Source organism: Pristiophorus japonicus, chromosome 12 (assembly GCF_044704955.1).
Source record: "Pristiophorus japonicus isolate sPriJap1 chromosome 12, sPriJap1.hap1, whole genome shotgun sequence".
Lineage (NCBI taxonomy): Eukaryota > Metazoa > Chordata > Chondrichthyes > Pristiophoridae > Pristiophorus > Pristiophorus japonicus.
In genome coordinates, this window is record NC_091988.1 from 25,071,046 (window position 1) to 25,089,350 (window position 18,305).

The 18,305-nt window shown below is 42.1% G+C and overlaps 1 protein-coding gene across 2 annotated transcripts in view; it reads left to right on the plus strand.

The window, feature by feature from the left end:
- Positions 1-18,305, plus strand: part of cadpsa (Ca2+-dependent activator protein for secretion a) — a 603,717-nt gene that overhangs the window by 415,113 nt on the left and 170,299 nt on the right. For both annotated transcript variants that reach the window (XM_070894664.1, XM_070894665.1), the window contains exons 14-16: positions 4,739-4,840; positions 12,669-12,732; positions 13,778-13,901. In XM_070894664.1, the coding sequence (XP_070750765.1) occupies positions 4,739-4,840; positions 12,669-12,732; positions 13,778-13,901 (290 nt within the window). The remainder of the gene's footprint in view (positions 1-4,738; positions 4,841-12,668; positions 12,733-13,777; positions 13,902-18,305) is intronic.

Consider the following 18,305-nt stretch of genomic DNA (forward strand, 5'->3'; position numbering starts at 1 on the left):
AGCCATTTATATTGAAATAAACAGAGTCAAATGTAGGTCTAACTGCTTGTAGATTTTAATGTGTGTGAGGGATAAACATTATCTTTTTATGTGGTGGAGTTGCAGTAAGTTGTCTGTTTGTATTGTGTTATTATTGGGTCAGACAGTGAGACAACAGTAGCTTGCAGTCAGTCAGAGAGTAGAGAGCGAATGTGATTCAGATGTTACAGGACAGCCTGAAGGTCAAGACTGACAGAATGACAAGCTGTCACCAAGAAGAGACTAACCAGCTGGTGTCCTAGGTTCCAGTACACTGAAATGGTCTTGCTATCTGATCAATGTCAATGTAGAAAGTAACAAAGGTTTCTGTATAAAAAATGTATGTTATTATTTACAAACCTTATATGACATATTAAAATTATTAGACCTAAGCGATGCAAAATATTTACATGCATACTTTTTTAGGGGAGAGCTTTTAGAAAATTAAAAAGAAATAGGGACATTTAAAATCAGGAAACACAGTAAGTACCCTGTAACTATTATGAACGGAACTGACAATGAAATTAATATTGTTTTAAAAAGTAATATTTCATAATTACATTTAAATCACCTATGCATAAACATTTTTGTAGCAAATTCCAATGTAAGACAATTGCAAATCTGTATAAAAAGTATTTCCCCCTTTTATATGAATAAATATTGACAGTAGCTCTAATGGTGTGGAGTATTTTGTTATGCTACTGAGCTAATTTGGTTTTTAAAATTCAAATTTAATTCTTATCATTAAACCAGATTTTTATATAATCAAACCAAATGCAACTCTGCACCCTCAAACACGTTAAATTTCTCTTTCTAATTTGCCCATTATTTTGTAAGAAAGATCCACTAAGCCCCGCGATAGCTTTAAAAAGTAGTGTAACAGGGGCTTGATTATTTGTAAATTTTGACAAAAAACATTGGAAATTTTATTATTTGTGACATGGCCCAAGATAGGAGACTGTGAGGAGAGTGAAGCTGACAGAACTGGTGCTAACCACTGTGACAAAGACTTGAAAAGCAACCAACATGACATCTTTCCTATCACACTGCCGAAAATGTCATCTTTGTGAACGACAGTGAGAAAATGGTTTGCCGAAGTTTTGAAAGGTAGAGTCGAAAGACGCTCATCATGTCAGATGTAATATAGTCCATAGCTGTTTGAGAAAGGAAATCCTAGTGGCCATGACGGGTTTCAGTTGGCAGGCCCTCCGAGACATCGAGACCACTCCAAAAATGGCTACAATTGACCTGTGGATTGTACTACTCTTGTGGTCAAATACTCGGCTCCCATCACTAGTTCTGCCACATAATAGCATCTGTTAGCATCTGCTTTGGGACAAAAGCTTGGATTTCTACAATTATTATAAACAATTAGAATTTTAAAAAGGAATCTAGTTTAATATTTCAATGTTTTAATGTTTTACTTTTCTTTATTAACACACAGTCATTTTTAAATGTACTGTGGAGATAGTAGCTTGACTGTGGTAAGACACAAAATCCAGTCCAGTCTTTCCATTTTCTGAACAATACCATAAAATGTCATTTTGTGTTAAAGATTCATCACAGCTTTTATCTCAGGTACTCAAATGTTCTGTAACTGAATGTGCTGGGAGGGATTTCCATTCCACTGTAAGATTAAAGCAAATGTACACTAGGTATAGTTTATATCTCCAGTGTGCAAATATTGATTTTTTTTTTGTTGTAGGTGATAATCCATTTTCATTAATATCTTAGTAACGCTTTAATAATTAGCACTTTATTAGCAGGTGTGAATTCTAAATCTCAAACCGAAGGTTTAGTTTAATGGTTTAAATATCTCATCTTTTTCTATTTGAATAAAAAAGAAATGCATCACCTGGCACATTTAGCAGTAGAAGGGATGTGTATTCAGAGTTGTGAAGCCTTTAATCCAACATGTATTTTTTTTGGTTTGTTTAGACAAACATTACTGAAAGGTCATATTTATTTATAAGACATATTTATAATGTTACATAAACACTGAGATTTTTTTTACTGTATTTTAAAAGGAAGGGCATAGCTTGTACAATAAGCTTCAACAAAATAGGTGTAAAAAGAATTTGCTTTCCGAGCTGTAGAGCAGGATTTCATGTGGGATGATTTGCCGTATTAACAGCTTTCTATCTTATTGGTCACTGCAGTACTGCAGTATAGATTGTAATTTCTGAGCCTAAGGTCACAATTGATGCTTGCAAATAAAGAGAAATAAAGCTGACCAATTAACCCCTGACAGGAGGTTTATTAGAGGTTCTGTAATCCCTTATCATGCTTTTGTGTTGCCAAACAGGCTGGTGCTGGAGATTTGCACAGCTTAAAGTGTACACTGAAGGAGGCCGATGGAAAAGGACTGTTTATTCTATTCACAGTCTACTCACACTACAGAAAGGGAGACTGGGCTAGTGTAGACTGGATAGTAAAATACAAATCCCTCTACTTTGCTTTTGACTGAAGAACCTGGTAATGTTGTTTGTCTGGGCTGTTGCTTCCTTTCGGGAAAGGATTAGGTCGGCCTCTTTCCCTCTTATTATGGATTATTGGCTGGTGTAAATATTCAGGAACTATCCATATTGTTTAGCCTGAAGTTGTGAAATAATAAGGAAATGCTTATTTGTGCAGGACTGAATTTGTTCTCTTTTATAAAACACACTTCATCCAAAACTTAAGCCATATGGGAAATAGCCTGGGAAAAGCAACCTTCTCGGAGTTTTAATGATATGTTCCCTGCTTACCAAGTAGAAGAGGTCAAAAAGTGGCACTGAGTATTTAACACAAAGATATTTGAATTGTGCAGTGGAGATTTGTTTTTAAACTGCAGTTTGTCATCTTTAAAATCCTTGAACAAATATAAGGCAAAAAGCAGATTTTGATTTTTTAAATTTTTATCTCTTTCAATTCAATTAAGATGAAATGCACCCTTTAAGTAGCTTAAATGCCTAATTTTGTAATCACAATTTACAGTATGCTTAAAGCACTTCTATTAGTGCTATCATAATAATATGAACATTTTCCAGTAGTGTGGCTTCAGGTTAGCCTCTGTAGTAAGGATGATTTCTTATGGTGTAAAGCTGGGAAGGACTGGCACCTTCAATAAAAAAATGGTTATTTTATGTCAGCATGCTTTCCACATCAGAAAAGATGCCAAACTTACAGGCCTGCCGCCCAGCGGAACCAGAGCACTAGCCTCCTGAAAATGGAGCGTAGCAGCTTACCACCGCACTGGCCGTTGCCGTATTGCTGGGGTCATTCGAGTAGGTGGCGCAAATAAACACTCGGAGGGTGCCCAGCTGATCGAAATATTTAGATCAGGGTCTTATGATATCAATATAATTCTGATGCCTGTTCTGGACTGCACTGGGCAGAACTTGCATCCTTGTAGCTCCAGCCCATATCAGCTGGAGGCTGGGCCAACGAGGAGCCGAAAGTTAGGCTATATCTTTGTGGGGTCAGGGAGAGCAGGAGTGCTACACCAGACATCACAAAACCAGGCTGAGCTACTGCTGTTCTCCCTTCCATCCCCCTCCTCCCCCAATATCAGGCCCTTCCTTCCTACTTACCATCTTGCAACCAGGAGGCCAGCTGGGCCGGAGCTGGCAGGCTGCCCCAAGGCGCTCAATTATCTGGCCGCTGTCCACCTGTCCAGTGCTAAAGAGGCCCGGATCCCAAAATGGACCTGGCCTCATTTTGGGATTTTTGGTGCTGGCTGCTAGCCGTCCGAAGTCCGCTCAGAGGGAAAATCCACCCCAATGTCTTTTTAATAGTGAGTATAACATTAAATCAATATCTAGCCCCAAACTGGGGCATTTTTCCACAAGGTGCTGTCCCCCAAAGGACCCATTCACCAAACCGTAGCACAACCATAACAGAATATAAAATGACTGAGTTTTTTTGCCTTTTAAAGAAAGAAAGACTTACATTTTATATACTTTCCTTTCACGACCACCAGATGTCTCAAACCACTAATGAAGTACTTTTGGTGTGTAGCCACTGTTGTAATGTAGGAAACACGGCAGCCAATTTGCGTACAAGCAAGCTCCCACAAACAGCAATGTGATAATGACCAGATAATCAGTTTTTTTTTATGTTGATTGAGGGATAAAAATTGGCCAGGACATAACGCCCCTGCTTTTCTTCGAAATAGTGCCATGGGATCTTTTACATATAGTTGAGAGAACAGACAGGGCCTCAGTTTAACATCTCACCCAAAAGATGGCATCTCTGACAGTGCAGCTCCCCCCCAGCACTGCACTGGAGTGTCAACTTCAGATTTTTTTGTGCTCAAGTTCCTGGAGTGGGACTTGAACCCACAACCTTCTGATTCAGAGGTGAGTGTACTACCCACTGAGCCACAGCTGACACTAAGGTTTTAATTAATAAGGTGTAGAACAGTATTTCTGCCTCATAACACGAACAGTGTTTAGCAACTTCACAAAAACATATTTGATGTCAAAAATAAAACTGAGTATTATTTAATTATAATTTGCTAATCTGTTGTCACATAACTCAGTAACTGGTTAAAAGCAGATCTTCGAAATGATATTCAGCTTTCCAGCATTGCTGGAGAACTTCAGTATAAAGGAAACAAACGTCTACATAATTTATACCGCAGCCCTAAGACATGGACATACTTTTAAGTGATGCAAAGGTAGGACTGAGTGAATGGAATTATGAAAAAACTGCTAAATGTGACTTTCTTTGTTTCCAGGCCCGATGGAATAGGAACTGTAACAGTGGAAGAAAAAGAACGTTTCGAGGAGATCAAGGAGAGACTGCGCTTACTACTTGAGAATCAGATTACTCACTTTAGGTGAATACAAGCAGATAGAAATGTGAAGCTAGTTAATACACTTGCTACTTAAGGATGTTTGATTTTAGGGATGAGTACAGAAACCGACATCGTAATATCTCTCAGAACATACCATTCTGATAAGAATCAAATGTTACTGTAAAATCTTGTGCCAGCTCTGTGTAACTTAGCAAAGAACCAGAAAAAAAAATTACCTGCAGAAATAGCATGTTAGTGACATAAAAACCGAAGACACTGAACAGCCGCAACAGGTCAAGAAGCATCTGTGGAGAAAACAGACATGGGAGGGTGGAATTTTAACCCCAAGGATGTGTGGGTTAGGGGTGAGTGGGAGGTTTAAAATTTTTTTTTTAAATTACATGCCCAACCTGATTCCGACCTGCCTATTTCTGGTTTTAACAAGGGGGAGGGCGGCAACGTTCTCTGTAAGCTGCGCGACTGTGCGGTGCTCTGGAGAGCCTATGCATCCGGCACACCAGCTTTTAAATGAGGCCGCGCACCCCAAAAAACATTCACGGAAAGATTGGGGGAAGGGTGACCAATCTGCTCTCAGGAGGCGAGTCGGCCAGTAAAATTTTTTAAGAAAGCTGTGTGCCCCCATTTTAACAGGTTTTAAAATTTTTAACCCAGACTCACAACCACATGCCTCATCGTGGATCCCCTAAACCTAACTGGCTGGGGTTTTATTGAGTCTTGTGACCATCACGTGACTGGCTAAGCCACTCACAACTCAGCAGCTCCACAAACTTGCGAGCATGCTTGCGGGTGCATACATTACAGATCCTCGCGTGCCGCCGTCCCAGACTTGACTCCCTTTTAGACAAGCCTGCAGCTTCCCTCTGTGCCTCTCTTGGCATTCTCCGAAGGGCCCGTCGTGGCACTCGTCGCTGTCTCCTCACAAGCAGCAACCCCACCTGTCCCATCCTACTCTCTCACCGACATTACTGCCCAGCATGCCCAGGGAGGGCTATCCTTGCAAATCTCCTCCCCGTCCAAATCATCCCTCCAAGCAATGACCTTGTGTATGCTGGGAGTAAATCAACTATCACGGATCCCCTCAAAATCTCCTTGCAGAATGGCCATTCACTTGCAAACAAGGCCCTTGCCAACCATGAACTTATCGTGGATGACTGTATCGACATCATGGCACTAACGGAAACTTGGCTGAGGGTTAATGACACACTACCTTTAATTGAAGCCTCCCCTCCTGGTTATACCTTCCACCACTTGTGGCGGTATAACTCTCATCACCAAATTTTACCTTGGTCTGTCCCCATACTCCTCCGGCACTTTCTCATCTTTTGAACATCTCGCCTTATTACACCCCTCTCATCTCTCATTCAAAATTTTCATTCTCTACTGCCCATCCAAGTATAATAAAAATGTTATCACGGATATATCCTCACTGCTTTCCTCCCTCAGCATATGCACCGAGCGACTTCTTATCCTCGGTGACTTCAAACTCCATCTTAACTCATCATGCTCCATCTCCTCTGAGTTCATTACCCTCCTGTCCTCCCTTAATCTCTCCCTCCATGTAAATTCCTCAACCCATATTCACGACCACCCCCTTGACCTTGCAATTTCTCGTGGCCTTGCTATTCCAACCATGTCAATGAAAGATAAAGTGATTTCTGATCATTTCTTTGTATTGCTCTCAATCCACATCCCCCTTCCCCAATCCAAACCTACTTCCTTCTGCATCCATCCCTGGAAAAAGCTCTCTCCAGACTCTCTTAAAACTGCACTTATCAACTCAAAACTGTCAAACCTTTGGCCCTCTTTTAACAATGACATTTCTGCAGCCATCGATCTGCTCACCCACACCCTCACCACCATCTTTGATTCCCTAGTCCCTATTAAAAAGATTACTCTCTCCCATGCTGGCCATTCCTCCTGGTACAGCCCTCATCTTCGCTCTCTCAAGTCCAAAGGGCGCAGACTTGAACGGATGTGACGGACAACTGGTTTAGCCATTCACCGCCAGATCAGGCTCGAACACATCAATCATCAGGTCCTACTCTTGTCTACAAAAACTGCTCACTATTCCAGGATCATTCTGGATTGCAAAAATAACCCCCAGCTACTATTCTCTACTGCTAACTGTCTCCTTAAACCCCTCTCCCCTGTCTCCAGCACACAGACCTCCAACAACAAGTGTGGGGAGCTCATGGACTTCTTTATCTCTAAGATTGAGACCATCCAATCAGCTGCCTCTGTGAGTTCCCTTCCTTCACCTAGCCTTCATCTTCATCTGAGGCTCCCCCCTGCCCTTGTCCTAAACTCACATCTTTCTCTAGTTTCTCTTTGATCTCCTCTCTTGATCTCTCTAAGCTCATCTTGTCCATGAGACCCACTTCCTGCGCCCTTGACCCTATTCCCACTAAACTGCTGACCACCCATTTCCTTTTTTGGCTTCCATGTTAGCCGACATTGTTAATGGTTCTCTCTCCTCAGGTATTGTTCCCTTCGCCTTCAAATCTGCTGTTATCACCCCTCTCCTCAAAAAAACAACCCTTGACCCCAATGTGCTTGCTAGCTATCGCCCCATTTCCAACCTCTCTTTCCTGTCCAAAGTACTTGAACGTGTTGTCGCCTCTCAAATCCATGACCACCTTTCCATCAATTCAATGTTTGAATCCCGTCAATCTGGTTTTCGTCCTTGCCACAGTACCAAAACGGCTCTCATCAAAGTCACAAATGACATCCTTTGTGAGTGTGACAAAGGTAAACGATCCCCCCTCATCCTTCTGGATCTGTCTACAGCCTTTGACACGGTTGACCACTCCATCCTACTCCAACACCTCTCCACCAGTGTCCAGCTGGGTGGGACTGCACTCGCCTGGTTCCATTCTTATCTATCTAATCATAGCCAGAAAATCTCCTGCACTGGCTTCTCTTCCCGCCCCCGCATCGTTGCCTCTGGTGTCCCCCAAGGATCTATCCTTGGCCCCCTCTTATTTCTCATCTACATGCTGCCCCTTGGAGATATCATTCGAAAACATGGAGTCAGTTTCCACATGTACGCTGGCGACACCAAGCTCTACCTCTCCACCAGCTCTCTCGACCCCTGCTTGGTATCTAAATTGTCAGGTTGCTTGTCCGACATCCAGTACTGGATGAGCAGAAATTTTCTCCAATTAAATATTGGGAAGACCGAAGCTTTATCATTGGTCCCTGCCACAAGCTGCGTTCCCTAACCACTGACTCCATCCCTCTCCCCAGCATCAGTCTGAGGGTGAACAAGACTGTTTGTTACCTAGATGTCATGAGTTTCCAGCCACATATCTGCGTAAATTAAAACCGCCTTTTTCCACCTCTGTAACATTGCCCGCCTCTGCCCCTGCCTCAGCTCTTCTGCTGCTGAAACCCTCGTTCATGCCTTTGTTGCCTCTGGACTTGACTACTACAACTCACTCCTGGCTGGCCTCCCACATTCTACTCTACGTAAATTTGAAGTCATCCAAAACTCAGCAGCTCGTGTCCTAACTTACACCAAGTCACGATTCCCCATCGCCCCTGTGCTTTCTGACTTATATTGGCTCCCAGTTAAACAATGCTTTGATTTCAAAATTCTCACCCTTGATTACAAATCCCTCCATGGCCTTGCCCCTCCCTATCTCTGTAATCTTGTTCAGCCTCACAACCCCACAAGATGTCTGCGCTCCTCAAATTCTGCCCTCTTGAACATCCCTCATTATAACCGCTCAACCATTGGTGGACCTGCCTTCAGCTGCCTGGGCCCTAAGTCCTGGAACTCCCTCCCTAAACCTCTCCACCTCTCTACCTCTCTTTCCTCCTTTAAAATGCTTCTTAAAACCTACCTCATTAACCAAGCTTTTGATCATCTGCCTTAATTTCTTTTTTTGTGACTCGCTGTCAAATTTATTGTTTTATTCTTGTAACACTGCTGTGAAGGACCTTGGGATGTTTTACTATGTTAAAGGCGCTATATAAATAAAAGTAATTGTTATTATTATCCTTCCAAGTTTTCCATCTGAAAATCCTCCCCCACCTGTTCTTTCCATGATCCTGAGTAAATATCGGGGCCAAGTTGTTTCGGGTGTGGACCCTTCCTAAGAACTGAATTAATGACATGCTGTACTGCCCAACTAAACATTAGTTGATCCAGATTTAATTCTGTCCAGTCTATAAGACTTAATATCAATGTGAAGTCTAGGAGTGATTACAAAGCAGCATTCTCATTTACGAGATTCTGATGAAGACATTAACCATGAGAGGAAAGTTCAAGTTTGTTGTTGTGGTTATCTGAGATATCAAACTAGATTACTACCTTGAAATTCGTCCCATGAATCTGCTATATGTTTTTGTAAAACAACATGCTGTGGAAGTTCCGCTTGTGCACTGTTCTGTAAGGTCCCAGATTTGATTCCCAGTCTGTGTTGAGTTCGATAATTTCAGCAGGGGCAGCCTCAAGGCATCCTGGACAAGAAAGGTGAAAGATTCCCACTTCTGGTTGCCAGCCAGTGACCTCTGCTGGAGATCCATACATGAGCATCGCATAGAGACAGGGTCCTCCTCCGACATTGTCAAATAGCCTGCCTACACTCACTGCCTAGCTGACATATTGAATGAGTTACTGAGGGGTGACGAGTGCCTATGGAACCATACCCCAGCATGAGCAGCAACAGGAAAAGAGATGATAAAACCGACGGTGGGCAAAGTATAAACCTTGCAGTGTGGTCAGTTTTAATTCAGGCTTTTTCCTGTTTTTAAACACTCTTGCGTCCTGTAATATCCTTCAGTTTTATAGGACAGCCCTGGCCTGAATTTCTATTGAACCTAAACATCATCATCATCATAGGCAGTCCCTCGGAATCGAGGAAGACTTGCTTCCACTCTTAGAATGAGCCCTTCGGTGGGCTGAACAGTTCAATGCGAGAGCCACAGTCCTTGCCACAGGAGGGACATACAATCATTGAGGGAAGGGGTGGGTGGGACAGGTTTGCCGCACGTTCTTTCCGCTGTCTGTGCTTGATTTCTGCATGCTCTCGGCGATGAGACTCATGGTGCTCAGCGCCCTCCCGGATGCACTTCCTCCACTTAGGGCGGTCTTTGGCCAGGGACTCCCAGGTGCCGGTAGGGATGTTGCACTTTATCAGGGAGGCTTTGAGGGTGTCCTTTTAACATTTCCTCTGTGCACCTTTGGCTCGTTTGCCGTGAAGGAGTTCCGCGTAGAGCGCTTGCTTTGGGAGTCTCGTGTCTGGTATGCGAACTATGTGGCCTGCCCAGCGGAGCTGATCAAGTGTGGTCAGTGCTTCAATGCTGGGGATGTTGGCCTGCACGAGGACGCTATAATGTTGGTGCTTCTGTCCTCCCAGGGAATGTGTAGGATCTTTTGGAGGCATCGTTGGTGCATTTCTCCAGCGACTTGAGAAACCTAAACATAGGATGTTTCTTACAGTTGTGGCAATTTTCTTTGTCTAACTGAGCACAGGAGTGTTTGGGAAATTGTAAGTTGTTGACTCTTTGAAAACAAGGAAACTGGTTACTTGATGTTGTCAGATTTGTCTCAGAATCTCTTTGTATTGTTCCCAACTTAAAAGCCGACTGTCCTTTTTTAGCATTTTGCTATTGTGTATGACTACATATAGAAATGTTATTACTGCAAGAAACAAAAGAGGCCTCAACCACAGTCTTGTTACCACCAGAAATTATACAAAAATACTTCCTGTTTGCAGCTTTGGTGAAACTGGACAAAATAGCATCCACCTCATCGCTAGATTTTCAGCTTTCAGTGAAAACAGTAGTTTTACGCCAAAATTACCATTTTCGCTGCGCTGCCGTTTTTAGGCTTACGGGCGCATCGGTAAAGTCGGCGTTACACAAGGATTCGCGGCGCAAACCACGAGTTTCGGCAACTATAGTCCAGGGCCAGTAGCGCTGCGAGAGAGGTCTTGGGAAGGGGGGGGGGGGAAATTGCAAAGAATATTCAAAAAACATTCACAAAACATTCAAAAAACCCTTACCTACAGAATCGCTGAGAAATAATTAAAACATAAAAACTTTAACTTACCTTTTTGCAGGTCTTCATACTTACTGCTGGAAGGGCTGCACCGACAGGTTTGACCCTGTTGGTATTCTGGGTGTGGCGGAGAGAGACGAAAGTACAACGGTAACGCAATCCGCAGCGTTGCAAGTTGGCACTCCTCTCCCTGGCGGTACGTGAAAGCGCCACCGCAAAGAGATCACCGAGGATCCCGCCGACCGGGTTTTCACCGTGGAGGGTCAAATCGCGGCGAAAACCTGGTCATAAAGTCGGCGAAAATCTAGGCCAACGTTTAAAAAATACTAAGGGCTCAGCAATGCAGCAGCAGCTTTACTGGTCAGAGCAGACTAGGATATCTTCCTCCGCATTACTTCTTTTGACCATTGGCTTATGCACTACTCTGTGCTTTCTCCCTTTAATTAACAGCTTATGTGCCTCGGGGAGTCACCTTTACTTTCTCCAGCCACCCAACTGCGCAGCCCTTATCCACAACCAGTGATTTATTTTCGATGGAATAGCTGACTGTTTTTAAGATATAGTGGGCTCGAAACGTGTTCATGCTGGGCAAGCTGGGCACAAGGGTTGATGCATGCGCCTGAACGAGTAGGCCCGAGACGCACCCGATATTGGGCACCATTTAAATGCCACCGGCAAAGTGCGGAGAGCTGCTGGGCGTCCCAGGCAGCTCGCGGCAAAGAGGCTTCGAATTTCGGGCTCCTGTGTTGTCAGTGGTGTCCCTCGGGTAAGTGCTTAAAGGGGAAGGTGTTCAGGAGAGGGGTGGGGGGGCCAATCGGGAGGGTGGGAAGGCGACCAGGATAGAAGGATCGATCAGGAGAGGGGTGGCCAGGAAAGGTAAGTCAATCGGGATTGGAGGGGGGGGTTGTCGAGGCGGAAATTGGAAGTGAGTCGAGGCATCATCGTGAGAGGGTGAAAGTGGTGGCTGGCAGCGTCACACAATTTTAATATGGAGTCGGGTGGAGCACTCCTGCGTTTCCTAGCTTCACATTCAGAGATGTATTTTTTACAAACTTACTTTTTGGTGGCTGCCTGCAGTGGTCACTTTCAGGACCATTCGTTAAACCACATGTAGACCTGGCTTTCCCCGAGTGCTGCATTCAGGGCAACTCAATTTTACACAGGGAACCTCAAACAAACATAAGGCCTCTTATTTGCATATTGAAAGGACCTAACACTTGTTTCAAGCATGGGCCCTGGCCGCCTATATTTTTGCCTACAACAATATGGCGCACTTACAGCTCATAATGAATGTGCACTTCTTACCCACCATACTTGAGGCTTTTGGACCTATTTAGTGCCCAAAAATCAGCGTGCACCATCAGATTTCTAGGCCAGCAACTATACTTATTAATTTTATACAGCCCAGTACACCCAGTGCAGGTTAGTACTAAACTGTTTTGAGACATGGTACAGTAACTCCTGTTTCTCAAGGATAAGTTAAAGTTGTCATTTGGAAATATCTGGAGAATACTGTAGTGAACTACATGCAACCTTCTGAGTGTGCCAACATCGAAGGTAAGTAACAGAGAGTTTTCTAATGAATGCAGTTCACTCGATGAAACACTTGGATACAGATTATTCAACCACCTATCTTCTTCAATTCACCTTGTTTACATAAGCACCACAAGGATGTGAAAGTATTGGAAGATAGTCTAATAAGTTACCATTCTGTTAATCTACAGTAATAAGAAGGCTGAGGTTATCCTGCGAACTGTGCTTTTTGTGCTAACCCGGATACATACTGACCATGTTTAAAACATTCTGTTGAAGAATAATTAATAAAATCTATCTTGCTGACAGATACTGCTTTCCTTTTGGACGGCCCGAGGGTGCGTTAAAGGCGACCCTGTCTCTACTGGAGAGGGTGAGTCGTTAATATTTTACTGTGTGAAGTTCACATATCAGAAGTAACTTATGGTTAATGTGCCATGCATGTTTAAAGTATTATTATCCAATATATCTAAGAATTCCTCCTAAATACCACAGTTAGAAATTGCCAGGCCTAATCTTCAGTGGAGACAATGGCCCTGAAATTGCGGTCAGAGGCTCCCGCGGGCGGATGCCTCCGACCACACAAATATTTACAAATGTACCTGGTGGTCCCGGAGGAACAAACACCTGTGCTACGAGGCCTCCATGCGCAGCCCAGCGCAGGGGCCACATATTCCAAGAGTGTGTGTGCATCCTGGGATCATGTGGGCCGGATCAACCAATGACAATGGCGTACCCCCATTCACAGTAATGATAAGTTCCATTTCGATGAATGTATGTTTTTGAAGGTATCCCCAAACATTTTAAATAAATAAGAAAAACACTTTACATATTTAAAATTAATTGAAATCGAATTTAATTAAATGTTTTAGACAAAAATACAACATTTTGATTTTTAAAAATATGTTTTAATAGGGGTAAAAATAAACTTACTGTAATGGACAGGGTTGAAATATAAAAATTATTGATAACATTTTATTTTTCTATCTTTTAAAACTTTTACGCTGGTAAAAAGCAGGCCATACGCCTGCTTTTACCAGGCATAAGGGTTTGAAGAACATTCGCTAGGCAAGAATTGGGCAAATAGCCCAAATCTACACCCGCGAAGGCCCTTCTCCTGGGGATGTGTTGAAACTGCCAAAATAAATGTTGACAGTTCGCAAGTGTCGGATTTCGGCGCATGCGCATTGCGCACCTAAACCCGGAACTTGTGGGGCCTCTCCGGGCATGTGCACACACCGTACGCACCCAGAGAGGCTTCAATTTCAGGGCCATTAATTACTGTCCAGTCCAACTTTTTCTGATGTCAGGAAAAGTCCCATGGGACAAGTCATAAAGAGTGAGGGGTACCCATTATTTCCATTTCCCTAACTCAGGACAAATATATTTAATGTATTGCCATTTCTGTAATTGCAAAGGTACTGATGAAGGATATAGTAACTCCCGTTCCTGAAGAAGAAGTTAAAGTTGTCATTCGGAAATGTCTGGAGAAAGCTGCTCTAGTGAACTACACACGACTTTCTGAGTATGCCAAAATCGAAGGTAAGTAACAGAGAGTTTTCTTCCAAATGTAGTTCACTAGATGAAACACTTGGAGACAGATTATTAAAGAAAATTCATATGTAAATGATTGTTGATTCAGAATTTTTAAAAATGTATTCATTCATGGGATGTGGGCATTGCTACAAAGGCCAGCATTTATTGCTCCATCCTATTTGCCCTTGAGAAGGTGGTGATGAGCTGCTGCCTTGGACCACTGTTCGTTGGTACAACTGAGTAGCTCGCTGGGCCATCTCAGAGGGCACTTAAGAGTCAACCACATTGCTATGGGTCTGGAGTCACATATAGGCCCAGACAGGGTAAGGACAACATATTTCCTTCCCTAAAAGACATTGGTGAACCAGATGGATTTTTACAACAACCCACATTCACCATTACTGATGCTAGCTTTTTTTATTCCACATTTATTTAATTAACTAAATTCAAATTTCCAAGCTGCCATAATGGGATTTGAACTCCTATCTCCAGATCATTAGTCCAGGCCTCTGGATTCCTAGCCGAGTAACATAACCATTATGCTACCATTCCCGATGAGCTAATGAGCCAGCCCGGGAGCATACTAACAGAGGCCTGAGGAGAAAAGAACATCTTCGGGGGCGGAGTGGGGGGGGGGGAAATCCCACCAAAAACATTCCCAATCCATAACCCACGCCACCACAACATAAATCTTTAAAAAAAATACACTTACCTGAGATGGATATTACTTACCTCACTGCAGCCGGTATAGGTTGGACCGCCCATTTTTTCGGGCGGTCCCAGCAGGGCGCATACGGGTCGGGCGGTGTCGCAACCGGCTCAACTCTTCCGGGCAGTACTGCTCCGCGCCCCCGCAAAACCGGCCCCGAAAACCCCTGCGGGTGCTGGAAGCTGACCTCCCACGCAGAAGAGCTCGCTGCTGCCATTGCTGCCCCTCAGAGGCGGACATCAGCAGAAGATCCAGCCCATAGAGTGCTAAAAATAAAATGTATATATTTTATAAGCAATTTAAAGACTTCTTAGTGACTTACAGTTACTAAATAAGAACATAAGAACATAAGAATATAAGAATTAGGAACAGGAGTAGGCCATCTAGCCCCTCGAGCCTGCTCCGCCATTCAACAAGATCATGGCTGATCTGGCCATGGACTCAGCTCCACTTACCCGCCCACTCCCCGTAACCCTTAATTCCCTTATTGGTTAAAAATCTATCTATCTGTGATTTGAATACATTCAATGAGCTAGCCTCAACTGCTTCCTTGGGCAGAGAATTCCACAGATTCACAACCCTCTGGGAGAAGAAATTCCTTCTCAACTCGGTTTTAAATATTGTTAAACTATTTAGTTGGAATTGTTTGCTTATTTCCAAAACAAGATTCAGGCTATGGTATTTGTATTGTTGGTTTGGTTTAGTCTAACTGTAAGTAAGCAAATATACATTAGCATTAAAGATTTATGAGCTGTGCTTTGCAGATCTGACAGGTGAAGCAATGGAATGTATTGATAATAGTGACAGGTAATCATAGCAACCTATATCTGAAACAGTTTGTTTTTAGTTGAAATATTTTTGAATCAATGATAAACTTTAGAGTGCAGTGTTTCAACACACAATACACACAAACTCAAACCACAGTAGCTCTAGAATTATAAATACCAGCAGTAATGTGATTTGTCACAATCCAATAGTTTAGATTTGGAAATCTCTAAAGAAAGTGACCCTCATTACCAGATAAACTATGCAACAAAAACAGAAATCTCAAGATCAGTTTAACCAACATTTTAATATCCTCTCCAGTTATGAAAAGAAGGTATACTTTTTCTGTATCGTCACTGGAATTTGAAAGGGTTCCAAAGGACTATAAGTTATATTGTGCTTAAAATGAGATGAGACAAAATGTTACTTATATTCATGTCCAAGAAGGTCAGAAATATGTAAGATCATGTAATGGTGCTGCACTGTATCGGAGCATTAATGCACAGTGCTACAGAATGAAGGGACACCCTTTGATATCCCACACTTGCTCCGTTTCTGATTCAGCCATATTACTGTCAGGTGGCACTGAGATGAGACAGGCACATCCTTACAAAAGGATTGAAAAGAGGACAAGGCGGAATCCACTGTCCACAATCACACACCATGTTAGGAACCCACATTAGAGTAGCATTGCAGGCAACCTGCGACAGGATCACCCACTGACCCATCCAGTCATCTCAGGCCTGGATAGAATAAAAGAAATGGGAAGGGAAGAGAAGTAAACACAAAGGGAAGTGAATTTCTGTGTGGGCTCTCCCACTTGTCTGCCATACTTTGGTGCAAGAGCTGCGGAAACACCAGAATAAGACCATTTCCATAGTTTCTCCAGGATTTCTGCAGGTCTTCCACTGGAGCTAAGCCAAATGAGCTGGAAAACCTCGTGGAAATTCACTCGAAAACATTTAAAATAGAGAGTCCCCCTCCTAAAAGAGAGAACCATCTAAAAAAAATGGAAGGATTGCTTCATGCTTTCTAATTCCAATCTGTCTAATAAGGAATATCTATACGATGATAGTTTAGCAGTGTCTGTTGAAGTCAAGTTCATAATTGATTTGTTAATGTTTGTTGTATTCACAGATTTTTAACCTTCTATTCAACAGGATTTTGTGAATTCTTATACTGTTGATGTGAAGATGGGGAGAGTGCAATTTTTTTAGTTTCAAAACAAGATATGAAAGTGGCATTTGATCTTGCTGACTGGTCCCTATATACTGTTATGTTTTCATTTTGGTTTACAAATGTTTTTAATGATTGACACGCATCAAATTGCTTTTAATGGTTGCCCAGTCTGTCCTCACCCCCCTTGCTTACACCATTACAGGTCTACAGTGTAAGGGTGAATCACTAGTTTCTTGTGTCCTGATATGAGTAAGACTTTTCTGTTAGTTGAACAGACCTGACACATAGATAAGAGTATAAACTGTGGCATTTTTTAGTGTTAAGACTTTTAGAATGATTCATCAAATGACAACCAACCACAATTGTATCTTTATGGAAACTTTTAGTTTTTGAAGAGTAAAAGTTTGTGAACAGCTGCTGTAAGGTGTTAGTTTCGTATGTTTTGTAATGTGACAGTATTCTTTTATCTGGTTGTTATCGCCATGCTAACTTTGTACTAAAGGTACAGGTATCATTTAATGCGAATAGTTGGGCAACAAATAGAGCAAATGTTTGAGTTAAGAATTGAGCACGAAAGGCATTTTGCAGCAATACTTTGGAAAAATAGGTGGAGAATTTGAAGTTTGTTATTTTGATAAGTTGAGGTTTCAAATTATATTTCTAATGGTTTTGTCAGTAACATAAAGTTGTGGAATTATGTAAATAAACTAACATCTTTTTATTGATTGAAAATGTTAGATTCTTACTTAGCTGGTGAGCTCTGCAGATGGCTGTAAGTTTAGACAGAGCTGAGTGCATTTCTAGTAAGCTTGAGCACATGATGGGTATGTGTAAGTAAAAATGCATTCAATTCCAGTGTAGATCCCATAGTGTTTGATTATTTCCCTTTTGTGCCTCAATTCTTTCTGGTTCCGTTAATGTACCCTCTTTTGCACTGTGACTTTTAGGTCTGGGAATACTATGAAGCAACCAAACACTTTTTTTCCAGCTCTTTGTTCAGAGAAGTAATTCATTCCGCACTACATGTTCCTTTCCGCTTCTCTCCTTTCTTGTTTTATATTGACTTAGTCACTTTTTTATATTCCTAAAAAAGTGACTGTAGAAGTACCCAGTGGCCAGCATGCAGGGATTGTGGTCTCAGCAACCCAGCATTCACCAACTGCATGTACCAGGCTTCCTTACATGGGCATAGTCCATTCTGTGCTTTATTGAAAATAGCTCAAATACACTGACTGAAATTTTTAAATAGACCAGTACATTCCCTTCCCAGTTGTTTCATTATTGATATGCAAGGATTTTATTCAAAGCTGAATTGGCTATCGATGATATCCTTTTGAAAATATGGTTTACCATGTCGCCAATCAAAATCAAAAAGTAGTTTAATAGTACATTGGTAGTGACCTAACTCTGGAAGTTTCAATCGGTTGGGAAAGTGCTTAAGACTGTGCCTATGAAGAAATACCTGAGAGTGGTGTAGATACTAAAAGCATCTGCATTTAGTATCTTGGAGCCTAAATCAACAAAATTCTGTTTTCCTTTATTCATTATGTTTTATCATTAACAGATTACAAAATCTGAAGAGATTTGTCAGAATCATGGTCACAGCTTCTTTTGTGGCTCATGGGCATGCTGAATGGTTAAACCTGAATTATCTAAAAATTCAAATATCTTTTTCTGTTGTCCTATGAATATCCCAAACAGCCCCAAAGCTTTTTTTCTTTCTGACCTAATATAATTTTCCTCTGACCTATGATCTC